The following is a 23,255-nucleotide window of genomic DNA, read 5'->3' on the forward strand; positions in this document are numbered from 1 at the left end:
AGTAGAGACAGGATTTCACCGTGTTGGCCAGGCTGGTCTCAAACTTCTAGCCTCAAGTGATGCACCTGCCTCGGCCTCCCAAAGTGCTGGGATTACAGACGTGAGCCACTGTTCCCAGCCACCAACAGCCTTTTAAATTGCAAGGCACAGCTTCCTTTACCTGAGCATACTGCTTAAACTCTTGATGAATCAAAATAAATCTTTCAAGATTTTCTATTTTTTTTTACATGTTCATGAACTTTTTGTTGAGGTATATTTTCAAAATTGCACATTTCCTTCATATTTGATCATTTCCTTAGTTCACAAGCCTGGGCATAATCACTTTTTGTGGTTATGTAGCTATCACTACATTGTTCTCTAGGAACCGGGCTCACAAACTACATTGCTGAAGCAAGCTTGATTTTTATCTCTGAAAAAAAAAAAAAACTCCCTCAGATTTTGGATTTTTATTGGATCTTGATTTTTTAACACAGAAAAATCACCTGTGTGTTTGCTTCCAAATTTTGCCTAGATTTCTGAGTCTGTTTAATTTGCACTCATGAATATATAACAGAGGCATACGTATTTTAAATTATGTTTCTCTTTATCACCCCTGTTCTAATGACTAGTATACAGGGAAATATTTCATTATTGGGCTTGACTTTCAATTTTGTTTTTCTGTCTGTTTCACTCTTTCTTTTCTTTATTTAATCTCATATACCTCTACTTTGTGAACTGAGACTGTTCTTCCAAGTTTTATATTACTTATTTGCTCATTTGCAGGGCCAGTTCTGGTTGCTACAGTCCTGCCCCTTAGTTGCTTTTTTAAACAAGTACATTTAGAGTTTTATTTTCTCATAGATCAGCAGTGTTGATAGATCCATGCTTACCTTTTCACTTGTTATATCTGAGTGAAATGAGTATGAATGAGTATGTTCGTTCCATTTTCATCTGGGTCCTGATATTTTTTCTTCATTCTATTGATTATGTAAAATATTTTGTAGAAATTTTCTTCGAAAATTGCAGGATGTTTTATTTTGTTTTTTTTCTTTAATCTTTTAAAAATCAAGCAATTACATTTGTTTATTTCAATTAATAATACTCAGCCATGATAATCTGTTAATTACAATGTTTTGATCATGATGCAGTTTCATCTACGACTCTTTGTTGTTTATTTATTCAAAACTCAGTCATTCATTTGGTGATTAATGGTAATGTTCCATTACTGTGAATGTAAAGCTCCTGTGACTCTAACTCACAAAATGCAAGCTGGGGCAATAACTTATATATCATTTGAGGTTATCCACAATCACACATTCCTATCTCCCAATGTAGTTTATTTCTTTTATACGTATGTATCAAATAACATTTTGCAATTTATTTCTTTAAAGCTACAAAAATGTATTAATGCAAACTGATTTATTAGTCTTTTCTTTCATGCTTAGTGTTTTGCATATTCTCTTTAAGAAATCTTTCCTACATGCATATTCATGACATATCTTTTTATACTATTTTCTAAAAGCTTTATTATTTTGCCTTTCACATTTCAATTTCTGACTAATTTAGAGTTGATATTTGTATCAATGTAGAAGTAAAAGGAAGAGGTTAAGATTCATTTTAATGTAATATGGATATACAATTGATCCAATATAATTCAGTTATTATTTTTTTTTCTACTACATCACTGCTATGGCCTGAATGTCTGTGTCACCTCCAAAGTTCCTGTTAAAACTGAATCCCAAGGCAACAATATTAGAAAGTAGACCCTTTGGGAGGTGATTAGGTCATGAGGGCTCAGCACTCCTGAATGAGATTCATGCCTAGTAAGGTGGCTTTACACAGACTTGCCACTTTTGCCTTTCCGCCTCCAACATGTGACGACACAGCCACGAGGTGCAATCTTGGAAGCAGGAACAGTCCTCACCAGACACCAAGTTTGCCAGCGTCTTGACCTTGGAATTCACAGCCTTTATAACTGTGAAAAAATAAATTTATATTGTTTGTTAATTATCCAATCTAAAGGATTTTTTTGTACAAATGGTTTGAGACAATTGCTGTAGCACTTTTATTGTAAATTGAGTGATTATATATATGCAGATCTGGTTTCAGATTCTCTGACTCATTGCACAGGGTTAACTCTCTTAGCCTTCACCAATACTACACTGTTTTCATTCCTGTTCCTTAACATAAGCTTTGATATTGGAAAGTGTTAATATTCCAATCTTGTTCTTATTGTGTAAGATCACCATTGTTGTTTTTTTTTGCCTCTTTGAATGTCTATCTGCGTTAGAAACAGCTTCTAAATGACAACAAAATTCACAAGGATTTTGATTGTCACAGTATTCAATTAATTCGGAGAGAGTTGTTATATTCACAGTGTTAAGTTTTCTAATACAAGAACATGGTTAAACATTTCTCTTATTGAGTCTCCTTGATTCTCTGTCAGTAACCTTTTGTACATTTGCACATACTCTTTATAACTCTTTATTTTACCATAATATCAAACAGTGACGAGTGGGAAAAACACTGCAAGAAATATAAACTTGACCCAGATTCTACTATCAATAGTTGACTTTCTACTTCCATATTCCTTCTCTAAGTTGGTATCCTAGGTACTATTAATGCACACAAAACGAACTACCCCCGAACTTAATAACGCATGAAAACTGCAATCATCTGCCTATCATCTCTATGGTTCTGGATTTTGCCTGGGCTCCCAAGGCTCCTGTCAGGCTTTCCTAAGGATACAGTCAGTGAGTGGTTAGGGTAGGCGTCACCTCAAAGGTGGATGACATTAGACATAAGGTTCTCAGCTGGGGTTGCCAATTCATGTGGATGCTTGGTTTACTTGAAACTTCCAGAGGAGGAGCAGGCAGAAGTTATGCAGCGTTGATGACCTCTTATAGACTCAGAAGACAAACAGCATTTCTTCTACACAGTCGCATGCCTACCAAAATTCAACAGAAGGAAGCATAAGGCAGTAGGTTCAATGGGAGGAGAGTCAAGATCACACTGTTAGAAAAAAATGTAGGATAGGAGATCTTGTCACAGCCATGTTGGAGAATGCAACAGGCATCAGTCCACCCTGTGACCAAAGCAATTCACATTCCTCCCACATGCTAAACACTCTAATTCTCACCTCAGCATGTCCAAGTATTATTCCATGATAGTGTTACTGCATCTTCAAAACGATATCCTAGGGGAGTGATATCAGCGAGATGACTGACTAGGAGACACCAGCCTTTGCCTGCCTACCCAAAAAAAATACAAACACAAAAACAAAGGCAAGACCAACAATTGTACAGCTATCCAAGAAGGCAAATAGCCCTTGGAGTGTTCAAGAGCCCAATTAAGAGTGTGCAGAAACACAATTAGAAAAAACGCCCAGAATAACCATACAGAAAGCGTTGCTGGAAGATGGCATGCCTGAGAGTCCTGAGACCTCTAAGATGAAAGAAGCAGGAGGCAATTGTTATCAGCCAGGAGGCAGGGCCACTGCAGTCCCCATGGTCTGCTCTGTAAAGGACCCTGCAGCCTTTGCAGCTGATGACCTAAGTAAACCCCCAGGCAGCCCCGACCCCTACAACATTCCCAGAGGAGGCCCATTAGGGTTCATTGTTGAGGATTATAGCAGCCTGCGCCACAGAGGACACTGCTGCTTTTGGCATTAAGGTAACCTGCAGCTATAATCACACCACCCCAGAGAGGAAGATGCTGTGAAACCCTCCTCCCACACCCTCTCAAGAAGCATCCCCTGCTGTGCCGCCTAGGATGGGGCTTCAATGCCCTAAACCCAGGCTCCAGGGCCTCATCCAGTGCTGGCAACTCAGACACTGAGCCACCTCCATGTGGACCAGCCCAGGCCCAGGCCCAGGGTTGCTGTCACTCCAAATGCACTGTCACTCCAAGTGCACCAGCACTCCAGAGCCTGGTCCTGTGGCCGCTGTGGGAATTGCCTAAGACATAAAACAAATAGAAAATATCCAGCCACACAGTAGAGTGAAACACAGAGAAAAACCACACAGAAAGGATCACTGGGAGATGGCATACCTGAGAGTGCTGAGAAACAATGGCAAATACATCAAGAGTAATAAAAGACATTGGTCTGTAGGATCAAGAAAAAACACACACACACACACACAGAAAAAATAATGAAACTTATTCAGGGTGAATGCCATGCGTTACCCTAAATAGTAGTGTAACCGTTCAGGATAAACTACAACTGTACATATTATAGTTAAAACGATGAATGAGACAAAGAGAAAAATCTCAATTGTATCAAGAAAAAACTGGCTCATTATACCAGAAACACAATAATGAAATAACTGGCTAACTGTTCAGAGACTGATAGAGGCTAGAAGACAGTGGGATTACATATTTATATGCTAGGTCGGGGGTACTCAACAAATGGTTCAATATCCTGTTAAAACACGCTTCAAAAATAAAGGTAAAGTAAAAACATTTCTTTATTAGAAAATGAAGAGAAATGATTACTTGCAGAGATGTGCTCTATAAGACATTCAAGAGGAAATTCTTCAAAATCACAGGAAATCACAGCAGATAGTAGCTTGAATGCATAGGGAGAAAAGAATACTTCAAAAATAATAAAGAAACAAGAAAGAAGCAAGAAGCAGTCAAACAAAAGTGTTTACTTCAATTTATATGAGATTGTAGCACAGGGAAAACCAAATTATTATAATGAATATCAGAATACCAGTTACCTTGATTGGGATGGGGGAGCAATTGTTGCCTGGGAAGGTGCACAACGGGTGAGTCTGGAGAATTTGAAATATTCTAGAGATTCATCCGGATGGAGAACATACCTAAAACTTAGTTGCATATTTAACATTTCCATCCTTTGTGAGTGTTTTATATCAATTAAAAAATTTAAGAAGCCAATCCTTTACTCTTAATTCAATGTGAATAAAAAAATAAGAATCATCATATGTTTATGGAATCTTAACCTTACTAAGGAGAAGTGAGAAATGCACCTGGGAAATTCTAAGAAACAAGAAATCTAAGAGAGAAGACAAAGGGAAAAGGGAATTTATCTTACTCATGCAGCATAGATTTTATCTCTATTGGTCTCTCTAAACAGAGACAATATTTAAGTCATTTTGCCCTCAAGAGAGGCTCCCACCATCCCCTTGGCTCTTTCCACCCCACTGCACCCACAGGGGAGTTGCATATTATCCCCTGGGAGGACCTTCCCTTGTGAGTCTGAGATAAAAGCTCAGCTCTTACCTTGCCTTGACTGATCAGGACTCCTCAGGTCACCTTCTCACAATGAGGCTCCCTGCTCAGCTCCTGGGACTGCTGATGCTCTGGGTCCCTGGTAAGGACAGCAGGCAGATGAGGGAGGAGAATGGGGTGGGAGGGTGAGCTCTGGGGGCCCCACTGCCTCCCATGTGTGTTCCATCCACATGTTAGATGTGTAGGTCTTCTTCTCCAGCATGAAACATACGATGTACTGATCTCTGAGAGTGAGGAAGACTTTAGAAGAAGGAAGGATATATGCCCTGAAGAAACTCAAGTCTTAGAAAGAGGGTGATGGTATAGGAGACCTCTTTGTGTCTGTTGAGCTCTTTTTGAAATTGGATATTCTTGAAATTGCAAAGAAATTATACAGGCTGGAATAATAAATCGAAAATTATGAACGTGATGCATAATATTTTTATGTAACTTTACCCTCTTCAGTCACCATTCCAGGAACTAGTGGAGACATTCTGTTGACCCAGACTCCACTGTCCCTGCCCGTCACACCTGGAGAGCCGGCCTCCATCTCCTGCAGGTCTAGTCAGAGCCTCCTGCATAGTAATGGAAACACCTATTTGGATTGGTACCTGCAGAAGCCAGGCCGGTCTCCACAGCTCTTGATCTATGAGGTTTCCAAGCGGGCCTCTGGAGTCCCAGAGAGGTTCAGTGGCAGTGGGTCAGACACTGATTTCACACTGAAAATCAACCTGGTGGAGGCTGAGGATGTTGGGGTTTATTACTGCATGCAGACTACACAATGGCCCCCCCACAGTGCTACATCCTGGAACAGAAACCTCTCTGCTGGGGTTGCCCAGCTGCCCACATGTGCTGCTTGTCTGGGGAGCAGCTGAGCAGGGTCTCTGAGTCTGCAAAAGGGGAAGCTGTTGGAGAACTCAGGTTTGCTGTTGAGGACTCTGGGCCATGAATCCTCAGCTGCACCTCAAGCACTACCTGTTTATTTACTTCTTTATGTTTTCAAGACAGGGTCTCGCTCTGTTACCCAGCATGAAGTGCAGCGGTGTGATCATGGCTCACTGCAACCTTGAAATCCCAAGCTCAAGTGATTCTCCCACCTCAGCCTATAGACTAGCTGGAAACACAGGGTGCATGCCACCAAGCCTGATTAATTTTTGTAAATTTTTTTTTTTGTAGACATGGGGTTTCACCATGTTGCCCAGGTTGCTCTTGAAATCCTGGGCTCAAGTCATCCACCCAAGTCGGCCTCCCAAAGTGCTGGGATTAGAGGCATGAGCCATCACACCAGATTCCCGCTCTTGTTGATGTTCCTGTCACCTGACACAGCCTTGACTGTCATAAGTAGCAGGAGTATGAGGAGGTTCTAGGGCCCTGTGAGTTAAAAATCAGGACGAAAAGGAAAGGAGGATGGAAGCTCATCTTCATCCTCCCTCCTTGCTTACAGTTGTTTATTAAATTTATTCAGCAAAAGAGCCAGACAATTGATCATTTCTGGCAAAACACATTGAATACATCTTAGGGTTTAACAGTTTGATATAGGATAGATAGATATAGATATAGATATAGATATAGATATAGATATAGACATAGATATAGAGATAGATTATAGATAGATCTTTTTTGAGACAGAGTCTCTGTCGCCCAGGCTGGAGGGCAGTGGAGCAATGATCGCAGCTCACTGCAACCTGTGCCTCCCAGTTTCAAGCGATTCTCCTGCCTCATCTTTCAAGTAGCTGGGATTACAGGCTCTCACCAACACGCCCAGCTCATTTTTGTATTATTAGTAGAGACAAGGTTTCATCATGTTGGCCAGGCTGGTCTCAAACTCCTGACCTCAAGTGATCCACTGGGCTTAGCCTACCAAAGTGCTGGCATTATGGGCATAAGCCAGCGCACCTAGCCATATTTTTAAGAAAGTATTTGGTTATATTTAAAATTGTCATTTTCCTACTTTTTTTTGTAACTTCCGCTTATTCTGCTTAGCACTCATTGCCCACTCCCTAAGACAGTAGAGACAGCATTCTCCACTAGTTCTCCTCAGAGGGAGCTGGCTGAGGACAATCGGTAACATCTTGGTAGTGAGTGTCCAATAGATTTTGTAATTTCATAGCAGATACAAGATACTAATACTGAAACTTTTTCTTTTTATTACAATTGCCTCTCACTGACAGAAAACGGGGGTTCTTGAAATTCCAAAAGTTGGTTTTAGAAATAAAAAGCAAATCTTGGAAGATGTAGTATACTAAAGATGTAGTATTTTCCATGGATCACTGGGAAAATAAAGGATGTCGTAAACTTTTTTATTCCTCAAAGTTCAGAATTCAAGATTGGACAGACTGCAGGAAGGGGGGCACGAGGGGATACAGGAGAGGTCAGCTATTGTTCAGTTAAACTGCCCTTGGTTTATGGTGGGTGGGGATGTGGATGGTGGTGGGCATGGCGGTTCATGTGGACCCACAAAGGGGCCAAATATGTTTCTTGTGTAGAACCACAGAGTTGAAGGCACTGCTGCCTGGCTTCCTGGGTGGAGCCTGTGCCACCAGGAGTCCCAAAGGAAAGTAATGTTGTGAGTAGGGCTTTAGGTCTGTAATCACCAAAGGTTTAGTGAAGTTCCTGTGCAAGGAGACCTGAGGTCATGTCACTCAGTCCGAGTCAAATCACAACAGCCAAGCAGAGCTTCTGAAACTCATTCTGCCCCTAGAGGAGGTTTAGCAGAGACCACTGGTTGGATCTGGAGATGTCACAAGCACTGACATGCTGAGCCGAAGGCCAAGCACAGTCTACACCAGCAGGGGGCGCAGTGGGGATCCAGAACGATGTCCGTGATTCAGACATGTATTCAGAGTGTTCTGTGCAAGTCTGATGATTTGGAAGAGCACGCTGAGTCTGTGGGAGTTTCATGTTCTTCTAGCCCATCTCCTCCAGCTGCCTGATGACTCAGAACTCAGCAAATGCCCCCATGGAGGATACAGGCCTGTAAAGAGGCTTCCCTGTGCAACCCCTGAGGGTCAACCCGATTCATTTTTCCCAGGAGACCTCCTCTGTCTGTGCCAAGACAGAGCTTGTGTCCATATGCAAACTTGGCAGATTTGGCAGAAGGACAAAATGTCAGGAGAGCATCAGCTCAGCCAGAAGGGGCCCTATTCACTTTGGAATTTCAGGTCACTTTGTTCTCATTTCTTCCACCACTCTCTGATGTTATTAATATAAAATTTTGTATTGTTTTCTCTCCAGGTTCTTGCAGTGGTTCTCTTAGCCTTTCGACCCCACATCGTTGTCCCAAAATAGGAAGATTCCTTTTGAAACTTACTAGTCATTTAGAAATGGCAATTTGGGTTCTAAATTATCACAAAAAGCAATAAAAGGTTTTGAAATAAGTGAATGTATAATTTTTACACGATGAGATCATTACCTGAAAATAAACCTGACTCCCATATTCTAATGGTAGTGGGATGGAAAAAGTATGCTTTGCATGGTTTCACTCAAAATAATTCCTCAAAAATATTTGTGAAGATATTTAAACCAAGCTTTCCTCTGGAATCTTACCTAGAATTTAATTTATTTGTATTTTTGGGCAATTAAATAAGAATTTCTGTCAAATTACCCAAGATTACACAGCACTGCAAGCTAGTATTTCAATTGTTCCTGGTTTTTTTGTTTGTTCATTTGTTTGTTTCGTTTTGTTTTTGCTTTTTTTTTTTTTCGAAACGTGACTGTCCTTGTGATAGTGTTTGGAGCTGACACCATTATTCAGGAGCTGTTCAATTAAATAATAAGCACATCACTAACAAATGAAGAAACATGAGATTGTTACCGTTTGTAATGATCAGCTGTGGGGCAGACTCACATGCCTGAGCTGTGCACTTCTTTACATGAAACCATGAAAATGTCAGCTTCAGGTACAGGTTACCCTGAGACATAAAACTGTAGATGCAGTCCTTGCTCTTCTCACGTAGACAATTTCCTTCTCAACTGCAGACTCACGGCTGTGGCTGCACCACATCTAGGCTGGGGGAGACTCAGGTCTCACTCAGGGTTGGCAAGAACCTGGAAGACCTGATAGGACCTGATCCCACATGACCAGGGAGACTGTGTGAGAAGAGTTTTCCTAAACACCACTCAGAAAAACATCATGCAATGTCATTTCTTATTTGTTCTGTATCATTAACTGAGGAAATTCTTCCCTATGAGATCCTGCTGGTTAATCTTGTACATGTGAGATGATTATGATGAGATATATCACAGATTGAACAGTTGGTCACCAGGAATTTTATATTCACTGCCTGAGGCATAAAATTCTTGCCCCATGTTCTCTTGCTTACACTGGGCTCTTGACTCTAAATGTAGAGACACACATCATTCTCCCTGTGAGGCCCTTGGCCATAGCGCATTTTTGGGGCCTACTTACCAGGTGCCAGGGAAGGGGAGATTCTAACACTTGCATTGAATCATCTTCACCAGTTACCCTGGAAACAGCAGACACCAGGCAACACTTGAACTGGCTCAGGAGCACTTTTCATTTGCAGGCCCTCTGTCCGTCAGTGCTTGTGGAAACGGGGCTGTTTTCTTCTCTAGATTGACTGGAGGGAGCCATGCAGGATGGCATTCACCTCCCAGAGATGCATCCTAGAAACACATTTTCACACTGTCAGGGTCCTTGTGCTTTCTCAGTGTGGCACACACTGCACAATGTGTCCCTGCTCAAGGTCCCAAGTTGCACAGTCAGAGCCTTCTTCCCTTGACCACAGTCAAACTTGACTTGAACTATGTTTGTTTTGCTCCAACGAACATTTTATGTCACATTGTTCATGGAAGAGACATCCCCGCTCTACACCACTGACCCTTTTCACACTGCTGCACCCACCAGGTGATTTGCATATTGTCCCCTAAAAAGGTCCCTCCATTGTGAGTGTGAGATAAAAGCTCAGCACTAACCTTGCCTTGACTGATCAGGACTCCTCAGGTCACCTTCTCACAATGAAGCTCCCTGCTCAGCTCCTGGGGCTGCTGGTGCTCTGGCTCCCTGGTAAGGAGAGGATTAAAATGAGGTGGGAAAATGGGGTGGGAAGGTGAGTTCTGGGGCTCCACACCTTCATATATTTATTTCAACAATGTGTTAGAGGCACATGGTCTATGCTCCAGGAAAAAGAATTCATATTTTTGTGTCAGGAATAAGCATGAATCACCTCCCAGGAACAATGACCAGGGCTCTGGTTAAGATCTTGAAAATAAAGAGTTCCCTGCTGGCTAGTAAATAATGGGTTCATTTTAGAAAGTTTACTTTTTATGATATAAATCCAAACTTGAAAATATATGTAACTGTAAATCAATATCTTAAGGGAAATCAGGAACCTTGGTCAAAATGTGTCTATATACCCTTGTGATTCTCTGTTATTATTTCAGGATCCAGTGGGGATATTGTGATGACCCAGACTCCACTCTCCTTGCCCGTCACCCCTGGAGAGCCGGCCTCCATCTCCTGCAGGTCTAGTCAGAGCCTCTTGGATAGTGAAGATGGAAACACCTATTTGGATTGGTACCTGCAGAAGCCGGGCCAGTCTCCACAGCTCTTGATTTATGAGGTTTCCAACCGGGCCTCTGGAGTCCCAGACAGGTTCAGTGGCAGTGGGTCAGACACTGATTTCACACTGAAAATCAGCAGAGTGGAGGCTGAGGATGTTGGGGTTTATTACTGCATGCAAGGTATAGAGTATCCTCCCACAGTGGTACAGCCCCGAAAAGAAACCTCCCTGCTGGGGTGTCCCAGCTGCTCACATGTGCTGCTTGTCTGGGGAACAGTTCAGCAGGGTCTCTGAATCTGCAGAACAAGAGGCTGTTGGAGAATTCAGGGCAGAGTTTGCTACTGAGAACTCTGCCTGGGACGACAGGTGCATGCCACTAAGCATGGCTAATTTTTCTATTTTTTTTGTAGAGTCGGTGCTTCACCATGTTGCCCAGCCTGTTCCCAGCCTCATGGGCTCAAGCCACCCACCTGGCTTGGCCTCCCCACGTGCTGGGAGTCCAGTGTTAGCCATTGTGTCAGGTCAGTGCCCTGTTTATGTTCCTGTCTCCTGTCACAGCCTTGACTCTCATAAGCGACTGGAGAATGAGGAGGTTCTAGGGCCCTGTGAGTAAAAAATTGGGAGGAAAGGGCAAGGAGAATGGAAGCTCATCTGAATCCTTCTTCCTTGCCTGCATTTGTTTAAATTTATTGAGCAAAACAGCCAGACAATTGATCGTCTCTGGCAAAACATGTCGAATACATCTTAGGGTTTAACAGTTTGGGGTACATTTTAAAGAAAATATTTGGTTATATGTAACATTGGCATGTCCCACTTTCTAAATCCCTGCTTCTTCTATTTACCATTCTTCTCCACTCCATGAGACAGTAGAGACAGGATTCTCCACTAGTTCTCCTCAGGGGGAATTGGCTGAGGACAGTCAGTAAAATCAAGGTTGTGAGTGTTAAATATATTTTGTAATTTCATAGCAGACACAAGTTCCCAATACTAAAATCCTTTGATTACAATTACCTCTTGCTGATAGAAAAAGGGAGTTAATAACATTTCAAAAGTTGGTTTTAAAAATAAAATGCATATGCTGGAAGACGCAGTATACTAAAAATGTCGTATTTTCCATGGATCACTGAGAAAATACAGGATGATGTAAACTGTTTTATTTTCCAAAGTTCAGAATTTGAGATTGGGCAGACTGCAGGAATGGGAACATCAAAAGAACATAGGAGAGGTCAGCTACTGTTCAATTAAACTGCCCTTGATTATGGTGGATGGGATGTGGATGGTGGTGGATATGGTAGTTGATGATGTGGATCCAAAAAGAGGCCAAATATGTTACTTGTGAAGAACCACAGAGTTGAAGGCACTGCTGCCTGGCTTCCTGGGAGAAGCCTGTGCCACTGGGAGTCTCACAGGAAAGTAATGTAGTGAGTAGGGCTTTACTTCTATAATCACCAAAGGTTTAATGAAGTCCTTGTACAAGGAGACCTGAGGTCATGTCACTCAGTCCAAGTCAAATCACAGCAGCCAAGCAGAGCTTCTGAAACTTATTCTATCCTTCGAGGAGGTCTAGCAGAGACCACTGGTTGGGTCTGGGAGATGTCAGAAGCACTGATATGCTAAGCAGAAGGCCAGGCAGGATGTAATCCAGCAGGTTTTGATAAATGACAATTTTTATATTAAGTTGCCATAAAAATCAATAAAAGATTTTGAAATAAGTAAATGTATTATTTTTACACAATGTGGTCATTACCTAAAAATAAATCTGATTTCTATATTCTAACAGTAATGGTATAGAAAAATGTATGATTTGCATAGAGTCACTTAAAATAATGCTCCAAAAATATTTATGAATTTTTCATGAGCATGTCAGTTACCTGTCATGGGGTGATATGATTAAAGTAATGTTTGTATCAAAAGGACAAAATATCTTTTTTTCTGGTTAAGAAATGAATCACATCAGAAATTATTGTCTATTCTAAGATGATGGATCCCATTGTGAATGAATTTAAAATTGTATTTCCAAGAAGAAATGTCAAAAAAAAAGGAAATCATGGAATACAGCAAGGAATTTGTCACACATACAAAGAATGACAAGTCTTTACTTTTCCATTCATGAGTGAGAACACACATCCAACCCAAAATCTATCGATTTCCCTCCCACAATCACCAGTGTGGAGACTAAAGGTAGTGCAATTAAAAATATATTCCTAACCAAAAAAAGTTCAAAAACAAAGAAAGAATGCTTTATAGAAAATATTTTGCAAAACAAAGAATGACATGTCTGTAGAAGGTATTCACAAGTGGGGACTCACATCTAACCAAAATTCAAGGGATTTCACCATCACAAACACTACTTTGGAACCTGGAGATGTTGCACATCCTCCTGTGAGCAGGACGCTCATTGGGACCCTGCACAGTGTGACGGCCCCAAACACAAAGCTCTCAAGGAAGCTCAGCCTCTCCGTGTGGAAGGAGAGGTTGTGGTGCCAGGGAATGTGTCCACAGAGGGTAGAATCAGGTGGGCTCAGGCAGTTGCCTGGAGAGTCTTTGAGGAAGAGGACATGAGGCCTCAGTCATGGGTACATGCTCCTCTTCTGTGTGAACAGGGGCCAGGTCTCTCCAAGGCACCTTCCAGAGCCTCTTCCTTCCTAACTCCTTGGGGCGTTCAAGCCCCACAGACCCTCCAGTGTTGGCTGCCATATCCTCCCTGGAGCAGCCACTAAAGTTTCCTGCTGTCCTCATGGCTGCAGGGATGCTCAGTCACGTCACTGGGAGGAGATCCTAGTGTTTCCTGTCCTTACCTGCTACAGGCATACTTGACTTGAACTATGTTTGTTTTACTCCAACGGACATTTTATATCACATTGTTTACAGTAGAGACATACCCCTCCACCATTGACCCTTTCCACACTGCTGCACCCACCAGGTGATTTGCATATTGTGCCCTAGGGAAGGAGGTAAAAGCTCAGCTGTAACCTTGCCTTGACAGACCAGGACTCCTCAGTTCACCTTCTCACAATGAGGCTCTCTGCTCAGCTCCTGGGGCGGCTAATGCTCTGGCTCCCTGGTAAAGACAGAAAAAATATGACCTGGGAAAATGGGGTCAGAAGGTGAGTTCTGGGTGCTCCACAGCTTCCCATATTTATTTCAACCATGTGTTAGAGGCACATGGTCTATGTTCCAGGAAAGAGAATTCGTATTTTTGTCTTACAAATAATCAGGATTCACCTCCAAGGAACAATGACCTCTGATTAAGATCCTGAAAATAAAGAGTTCCCTGCTGGCTTGTAAATAATGGGCTCATTTTAGAAAGTCTACTTTTCATGATATAAATCAAAACTTGAAAATATATGTAACTGTAAAATGGAAATCATGAAAGCTGCTCATAATGTGTCTATATAACCTTGCACTTCTCTGTTATTATTTCAGGGTACAGTGGGGATATTGTGATGGCCCAGACTCCACTCTCCTGGCCTGTCAGCCTGTCACCCCTGGAGAGCCACCCCTATCTCCTGCAGGTCTAGTCAGAGCCTCTTGTCCAGTGATGGATACACCTATTTGTATTGGTCCCTGCAGAAGCCAGGCCAGTCTCCACAGCTCCTGATCTATTTTGTTTCAAACCGGGCCTCTGGAGTCCCAGACAGGTTCAATGGCAGTGGGTCAGGCACTGATTTCACACTGAAAATCAGCCGGGTGGGGACTGAGGATGTTGGGGTTTATTACTGCATGCAGGCTCTACAGCTTCTTCCCACAGTGGTACAACCCCATAGAGAAACCTGCCTTCTGGGGTGTCCCAGCTGCTCACATGCACTGCTTGTCTGGGGAGCAGGTCAGCAGGGTCTCTGAGTCTGCCGAAGAAGAGGCTGTTGGAGAATTCAGGGCAAAGTTTTTGGCTGAGGACTCCGGCCCATGAGACCCTCAGCTGCACCTCAGTCCCACATGTTAAGGCCCCATCAGCTGTCACATGTGGCCACGTGCTCTGAGAACAGCCAGCTCTGATGAAGGAAGAGTGAGTGAAAGCTCATCCTCAGCCTCCCTGTCTGGCCCATATTTGTCGAGTCCATTTATTTGCAGAACAATCAGATCATGGATGCAGGTTAGTGCTAACTCAAGTGAAATACATGTTGGAAATGACTGGTTTGGGGATAGTTTTATACATGGTAATACTTGGTCATGTTGGGAAATTACTGTCTTCCCGCTTTCCAAACTTTCTCTCTCCTTTACCACTCGCACGAACCTACCCTTCCTAGTATTATGGTGGAGAAAACATTTTACACCAGCTATTTTCATGGGAATATAGCTAAGAATAATCAGTTATCATGTTTGTTTTTTTTACTACTTATAGATTTTTAAAATCCAGGGGAAATATAAATCCTAATACTGAAATAGTTTGATTTACCTTAATTACCTTTTGCTGACTGAAAATGGGGTTCTTATAATTCCAAAAGTGGGATTTGAAAATAAACAAAATAACTCAGAAGGAAAACATGAAGTTTACATAATGTACCATAAGAACGATGTAGAATTGTATGAGACTTTTATTCTCAAATTCTTAGAATTTTAAAAGTATTTTACTGACATAGTACTTTAGAGAGGAAATATTTAGTACTATGTTGTCATAAGAAAATCATTCAAAGAATGAATAAATGCATTATTTTTATGTGACACTATTTTTTCCTGAAAATAAATCTGAATCCTCTATTTTAGTTGTAAATGCATAGAAAAATTATGCTCTTAATAGATTCTATTGACAATAATGTTCTAAATTTATATGCTTTCTTAATACAAGGGCTACGGTCTGATACATATCTGTATACGTTTTGCCATGCAAATTTTAAACCTAACAGACAAGCTTTCTGTTAAAAAAGCAGTAGTGCTTTCTCCACCATAATGCTAGAGAGGGCAGTTTTGTGTGAGTGGTAAAGGAGAGAGAACGTTTGGAAAGTGGGAAGAGAGCAATTTCCCAATATGACCAAGTGTTACCACGTAAAAAACTATCCCCAAACCAGTCATTTCTAACATATATTTCACTTGTGTTACCACTAATCTGCATCCATGATCTGATTGTCCTGCCAAATAAATTTATATGAATCCGAGTAATGAGTGACGTCTGTTACATGTGATAACACGGTGTAGAGATAGAAGAAGGCTGATTGAATCAATAGAACAAGATCCTGATGCAGGCTAATGGTTTAAATTATGCTTGAGATGATTTATGTTAAGATAACAGATTCTGTAGTAAGTGCAATTAAAATTCCAATGTGTCATTTCTGTTAGGTTTAAAAGTTGCATGGCAAAATGTATATACATATTTATTAGATCGTAGCCCTCAAATTAAGAAACATAAACACTTAATATGTTATTCAAAAATACTAATTCATGCATCATTGAGCCTAAATGTTGTTACAGAATGCAGTAAAAGAAAATAAAATGTAAATAGCAAGAACAGGAGCTAAGCAATGCCATCGTCACTTTTAGCCCTCCTGTGATTGACAGCACCTAGCCACCTTGAATTTCTGCTTTTTTATGAGACAGGAGATAAAATCAAAACCCATTCAAGGTTGGTTAGATATGTTTTTAGGAAAAGCAAACAAATGTACAACCTGCATGATGCTGATATCCCAAAGGTCTATACTCTCAAGTCAAATTGGTGGAAAATACATGATTCCAAATCTGAAAGAGGAGAGATACAAGGAGAATCAGAGCATAATCAAATTTATTGCAAAGAAGCCTCAAAATATGGTGGACTAAATGGGACAAGGTTTCTATGTCTGTGCCATGGCAGTGCAGAGGCAGGCAGGTGACCTTGGTGATGTAGGTGGCTCTGCTCCATGAGGTCACTCAGGTGGGCAGGAGGCACGAACACCCTGAGAACACAGCCTTCCTCCTACCTTAGAGTCACTGCCCCCATGGCCATCCTCAGCAGCATGAGGTGGGACAGAGTGGAGAGAAAGTTGTTTATTTCTAAGGACCAAAAATAAAAACAGAAACAAATAAAACCTCAAGCTTTCCATCAGTGACAAATGTACTTTTGACTCAATCACAGATTTGAGAAATTTTCCATTAAGTGGATCTCCTGATAAAGCCACATTCATTGTTTGTTTGTTTGAATCTGAAAATGTGTTTACATGATTCTTGTAGATATATTTTGACAATAAACATACATATGTGGTAGCCTATTTGAAGCAGTCATTTACTATTTCATAATTGCTGCTAAAAAGTCATTTGTTAAAAACTCTGTGACTCTAACTGTTCTTTTTTTTTCTTTTTTTTTTATTATTATTATTATACTTTGACTTCTAGGGTACATGTGCATAACGTGCAGGTTTGTTACATATGTATACTTGTGCCATGTTGGTGTGCTGCACCCATCAACTTGTCAGCACCCATCAACTCGTCATTTACATCAGGTATAACTCCCAATGCAATCCCTCCCCCCTCCCCCCTCCCCATGATAGGCCCCAGTGTGTGATGTTCCCCTTCCCGAGTCCAAGTGATCTCATTGTTCAGTTCCCACCTATGAGTGAGAACATGCGTGTTTGGTTTTCTGTTCTTGTGATAGTTTGCTAAGAATGATGGTTTCCAGCTGCATCCATGTCCCTACAAAGGACACAAACTCATCCTTTTTTATGGCTGCATAGTATTCCATGGTGTATATGTGCCACATTTTCTTAATCCAGTCTGTCACTGATGGACATTTGGGTTGATTCCAAGTCTTTGCTATTGTGAATAGTGCTGCAATAAACATACGTGTGCCTGTGTCTTTATAGCAGCATGATTTATAATCCTTTGGGTATATACCCAGTAATGGGATGGCTGGGTCATATGGTACATCTAGTTCTAGATCCTTGAGGAATCGCCATACTGTTTTCCATAATGGTTGAACTAGTTTACAATCCCACCAACAGTGTAAAAGTGTTCCTATTTCTCAACATCCTCTCCAGCACCTGTTGTTTCCTGACTTTTTAATGATTGCCATTCTAACTGGTGTGAGATGGTATGTGGTTTTGATTTGCATTTCTCTGATGGCCAGTGATGATGAGCATTTTTTCATGTGTCTGTTGGCTGTATGAATGTCTTCTTTTGAGAAATGTCTGTTCATATCCTTTGCCCACTTTTTGATGGGGTTGTTTGTTTTTTTCTTGTAAATTTGTTTGAGTTCTTTGTAGGTTCTGGATATTAGCCCTTTGTCAGATGAGTAGATTGCAAAAATTTTCTCCCATTCTGTAGGTTGCCTGTTCACTCTGATGGTAGTTTCTTTTGCTGTGCAGAAGCTCTTTAGTTTAATTAGATCTCATTTGTCAATTTTGGCTTTTGCTGCCGTTGCTTTTGGTGTTTTAGACATGAAGTCTTTGCCCATGCCTATGTCCTGAATGGTACTACCTAGGTTTTCCTCTAGGATTTTTATGGTATTAGGTCTAACATTTAAGTCTCTAATCCATCTTGAATTAATTTTAGTATAAGGAGTAAGGAAAGGATCCAGTTTCAGCTTTCTACTTATGGCTAGCCAATTTTCCCAGCACCATTTATTAAATAGGGAATCCTTTCCCCATTTCTTGTTTTTCTCAGGTTTGTCAAAGATCAGATGGCTGTAGATGTGTGGTATTATTTCTGAGGACTCTGTTCTGTTCCATTGGTCTATATCTCTGTTTTGATGCCAGTACCATGCTGTTTTGGTTACTGTAGCCTTGTAGTATAGTTTGAAGTCAGGTAGTGTGATGCCTCCAGCTTTGTTCTTTTGACTTAGGATTGTCTTGGAGATGCGGGGTCTTTTTTGGTTCCATATGAACTTTAAAGCAGTTTTTTCCAATTCTGTGAAGAAACTCATTCGTAGCTTCATGGGGATGGCATTGAATCTATAAATAACCTTGGGCAGTATGGCCATTTTCACAATATTGATTCTTCCTATCCATGAGCATGGTATGTTCTTCCATTTGTTTGTGTCCTCTTTTATTTCACTGAGCAGTGGTTTGTAGTTCTCCTTGAAGAGGTCCTTTACATCCCTTGTAAGTTGGATTCCTAGGTATTTTATTCTCTTTGAAGCTATTGTGAATGGAAGTTCATTCATGATTTGGCTCTCTGTTTGTCTGTTACTGGTGTATAAGAATGCTTGTGATTTTTGCACATTGATTTTGTATCCTGGGACTTCGCTGAAGTTGCTTACCAGCTTAAGGAGATTTTGGGCTGAGACAATGGGGTTTTCTAAATATACAATCATGTCATCTGCAAACAGGGACAATTTGACTTCTTCTTTTCCTAACTGAATACCCTTGATTTCTTTCTCTTGCCTGATTGCCCTAGCCAGAACTTCCAACACTATGTTGAATAGGAGTGGTGAGAGAGGGCATCCCTGTCTTGTGCCAGTTTTCAAAGGGAATTTTTAATTGTGATGTTAGAGTGTCAAATTTAGATCTTTCCAGCTTTCTCTTGTGGGCATTTAGTGCTATAAATTTCCCTCTACACACTGCTTTAAATGTGTCCCAGATTTCTGGTATGTTGTATCTTTGTTCTCATTGGTTTCAAAGAACATCTTTATTTCTGCCTTCATTTCGTTATGTACCCAGTAGTCATTCAGGAGCAGGTTGTTCAGTTTCCATGTAGTTGAGCGGTTTTGATTGAGTTTCTTAGTCCTGAGTTCTAGTTTGATTGCACTGTGGTCTGAGAGACAGTTTGTTATAATTTCTGTTCTTGTACATTTGCTGAGGAGTGCTTTACTTCCAATTATGTGGTCAATTTTGGAGTAAGTGCGATGTGGTGGTGAGAAGAATGTATATTCTGTTGATTTGGGTTGGAGAGTTCTATAGATGTCTATTAGGTCTGCTTGCTGCAGAGATGAGTTCAATTCCTGGATATCCTTGTTAACTTTCTGTCTCGTTGATCTGTCTAATGTTGACAGTGGGGTGTTGAAGTCTCCCATTATTATTGTATGAGAGTCTAAGTCTCTTTGTAAGTCTCTAAGGACTTGCTTTATGAATCTGGGTGCTCCTGTATTGGGTGCATATATATTTAGTATAGTTAGCTCTTCCTGTTGAATTGATCCTTTTACCATTATGCAATGGCCTTCTTTGTCTCTTTTGATCTTTGATGGTTTAAAGTCTGATTTATCAGAGACTAGTATTGCAACCCCTGCTTCTTTTTGTTCTCCATTTGCTTGGTAAATCTTCCTCCATCCCTTTATTTTGAGCCTATGTATGTCTCTGCTTGTGAGATGGGTCTCCTGAATACAGCAGACTGATGGGTCTTGACTCTTTATCCAGTTTGCCAATCTGTGTCTTTTAATTGGAGCATTTAGTCCATTTACATTTAAGGTTAATATTGTTATGTGTGAACTTGATCCTGCCATTATGATATTAACTGGTTATTTTGCTCGTTAGTTGATGCAGTTTCTTCCTAGCCTAAATGGTCTTTACATTTTGGCATGTGTTTGCAATGGCTGGTACCGGTTGTTCCTTTCCATGTTTAGTGCTTCCTTCAGGGTCTCTTGTAAGGCAGGCCTAGTGGTGACAAAATCTCTAAGCATTTGCTTATCTGTAAAGGATTTTATTTCTCCTTCACTTATGAAACTTAGTTTGGCTGGATATGAAATTCTGGGTTGAAAATTCTTTTCTTTAAGAATGTTGAATATTGGCCCCCACTCTCTTCTGGCTTGTAGAGTTTCTGCTGAGAGATCTGCTGTTAGTCTGATGGGCTTCCTTTTGTGGGTAACCCGATCTTTCTCTCTGGCTGCCCTTAAGATTTTTTCCTCCATTTCAACTTTGGTGAATCTGGCAATTATGTGTCTTGGAGTTGCTCTTCTCGAGGAGTATCTTTGTGGCGTTCTCTGTATTTCCTGGATTTGAATGTTGGCCTGCCCTACTAGGTTGGGGAAGTTCTCCTGGATGATATCCTGAAGAGTGTTTTCCAACTTGGTTCCATTTTCCCCCTCACTTTCAGGCACCCCAATCAGACGTAGATTTGGTCTTTTTACATAATCCCATACTTCTTGCAGGCTTTGTTCATTTCTTTTTCTTCTTTTTTCTTTTGGTTTCTCTTCTCGCTTCATTTTGTTCATTTGATCCTCAATCACTGATACTCTTTCTTCCAGTTGATCGAGTCGGTTACTGAAGCTTGTGCATTTGTCATGTATTTCTCGTGTCATGGTTTTCATCTCTTTCATTTTGTTTATGACCTTCTCTGCATTAATTACTCTAGATATCAATTCTTCCACTTTTTTTTTCAAGATTTTTAGTTTCTTTGTGCTGGGTACGTAATTCCTCCTTTCGCTCTGAGAAGTTTGATGGACTGAAGCCTTCTTCTCTCATCTCGTCAAAGTCATTCTCCGTCAAGCTTTGATCCATTGCTGGCAATGAGCTGCGCTCCTTTGCTGGGGGAGATGCACTCTTATTTTTTGAATTTCCAGCTTTTCTGCCCTGCTTTTTCCCCATCTTTGTGGTTTTATCTGCCGCTCGTCTTTGATGATGATGGTGACGTACTGATGGGGTTTTGGTGTAGGTGTCCTTCCTGTTTGATAGTTTTCCTTCTAACAGTCAGGACCCTCAGCTGTAGGTCTGTTGGAGATTACAGAGGTCCACTCCAGACGCTGTTTTCCTGGGTGTCAGCAGCAGACGCTGCAGAAGATAGAATATTGCTGAACAGCGAGTGTACCTGTCTGATTCTTGCTTTGGAGGCTTCCTCTCAGGGGTGTACTCCACCCTGTGAGGTGTGGGGTGTCGGTCTCCCCTAGTGGGGGATGTCTCCCAGTTAGGCTACTCAGGGGTCAGGGACCCACTTGAGCAGGTAGTCTGTCCCTTCTCAGATCTCAACTTCCGTGTTGGGAGATCCACTGCTCTCTTCAAAGCTGTCAGACGGAGTCATTTGCATCTGCAGAGGTTTCTGCTGCTTTTGGCTTTTGTTGTTGTTTACTGTGCCCTGTCCTCAGAGGTGCAGTCTACAGAGACAGGCAGGTTTCCTTGAGCTGCTGTGAGCTCCACCCAGTTCCAGCTTCCCAGCGGCTTTGTTTACCTACTTAAGCCTCAGCAATGGCGGGCACCCCTCCCCCAGCCTCGCTGCTGCCTTGCTGCGATATCGGAGACTGCTGTGCTAGCAATGAGGGAGGCTCTGTGGGCGTGGGACCCTCCCGGCCAGGTGTGGGATATAATCTCCTGGTGTGCCTGTTTGCTTAAAGCACAGTATTGGGGTGGGAGTTACCCGATTTTCCAGGTGTTGTGTGTCTCAGTTCCCCTGGCTAGGAAAAGGGATTCCCTTTCCCCTTGCACTTCCCAGGTGAGGCGATGCCTCGCCCTGCTTCAGCTCTCGCTGGTCAGGCTGCAGCAGCTGACCAGCACCGATTGTCTGGCACTCCCTAGTGAGATGAACCCAGTACCTCAGTTGAAAATGCAGAAATCACTGGTCTTCTGTGTCGCTCGCGCTGGGAGTTGGAGACTGGCGCTGTTCCTATTCGGCCATCTTGCTCCGCCTCTTCTAGGGTTTTTATGGTTTTAGGTCTAACATTTAAGTCTCTAATCCATCTTGAATTAATTTTCATATAAAGAGTAAGGAAAGGATCCAGTTTCAGCTTTCTACTTATGGCTAGCCAATTTTCCCAGCACCATTTATTAAATAGGGAAACTTTTCCCCATTTCTTGTTTTTGTCAGGTTTGTCAAAGATCGGATGGCTGTAGATGTGTGGTATTATTTCTGAGGGCTTTGTTCTGTTCCATTGGTCTATATCTCTGTTTTGGTACCAGCACCATGCTGTTTTGGTTACTGTAGCCTTGTAGTATAATTTGAAGTCAGGTAGCATGATGCCTCCAGACAAAGTTGGTTTTGAACTCAAGCAGTCCTCGTGTATTGGCTTCCCAAAATGCTGGGATTACAGGCATGAGCCACTATGCCTGGCCTTTTATTTTATGTAGATCACTGTCCCTTAATGAGTATTACATAACTGTTATTATAAATCTTGTATAGGAGATTACATGTGTTGGCCAGGCATGATGGCTCATGCCTGTAATCCCAGCACTTTTGGAGGCCAAAGTGGGCAGATCACCTGAGGTCAGGAATTCGAGACCAGCCTGGCCAACATGGTAAAACCCCATCTCTATGCAAAATACAAAAAAAAAAAAAAATTAGCCAGGTATAGTGGCACATGCCTGTAGTCCCAGCTACTGGGGAGGCTAAGGCAGAAGAACTGTTTGAACTTGGAAGGCAGAAGTTGCAGTAAGCTGAGATCATCCCACTGCACTCCAGCCTGGGCAAATGAGTGAGAATCCGTCTTAAAAAACAAAACAAAACAAAACAAAACATAATTCGTACAGTATTCCAAAAAACAACAGTATGCTTTGCTTTTCATTACCATGAATCTATAAGTTATTAAGCTTTCAGTACTGCAAATATTGTCACATATTAACAGTTTGACTTGAAAATATGTACAATTTCTACTAAAAATAGAAAATAAAAGCCTGTCTTTAGAAGCTTCCAAGGACATTATAACAGAAGTTATATTTTCCACAATTTGGGTTTAATTAATCTTATATAGTGCAATTGATT

General features: G+C 41.4%; 1 long non-coding RNA gene and 1 gene segment (V, D, J or C); one reads left to right on the forward strand and one right to left on the reverse strand.

Moving 5' to 3' along the window:
• Window positions 1–1,089: 1,089 nt before the first annotated feature.
• Window positions 1,090–10,220, reverse strand: LOC126934482 (uncharacterized). 2 transcript variants are annotated; one of them, XR_007718955.1, is made up of 5 exons: window positions 10,147–10,220; window positions 9,620–9,837; window positions 5,224–5,311; window positions 2,757–2,926; window positions 1,090–1,954 (listed from the first exon to the last, which is right to left on the reverse strand). It is a non-coding gene; the product is annotated as an uncharacterized LOC126934482 (long non-coding RNA). The 2 variants fall into 2 exon arrangements; XR_007718956.1 differs by lacking the exon at window positions 2,757–2,926.
• LOC126934454 (immunoglobulin kappa variable 2-40-like) lies at window positions 5,241–14,285 on the forward strand. The segment is given in 3 exon segments: window positions 5,241–5,314; window positions 10,615–11,254; window positions 14,160–14,285. Coding segments are annotated over 2 exon segments (462 nt in total).
• Window positions 14,286–23,255: the final 8,970 nt, after the last annotated feature.

Source organism: Macaca thibetana, chromosome 13 (genome assembly GCF_024542745.1).
Source record: "Macaca thibetana thibetana isolate TM-01 chromosome 13, ASM2454274v1, whole genome shotgun sequence".
In the NCBI taxonomy this organism is placed as follows: domain Eukaryota; kingdom Metazoa; phylum Chordata; class Mammalia; order Primates; family Cercopithecidae; genus Macaca; species Macaca thibetana.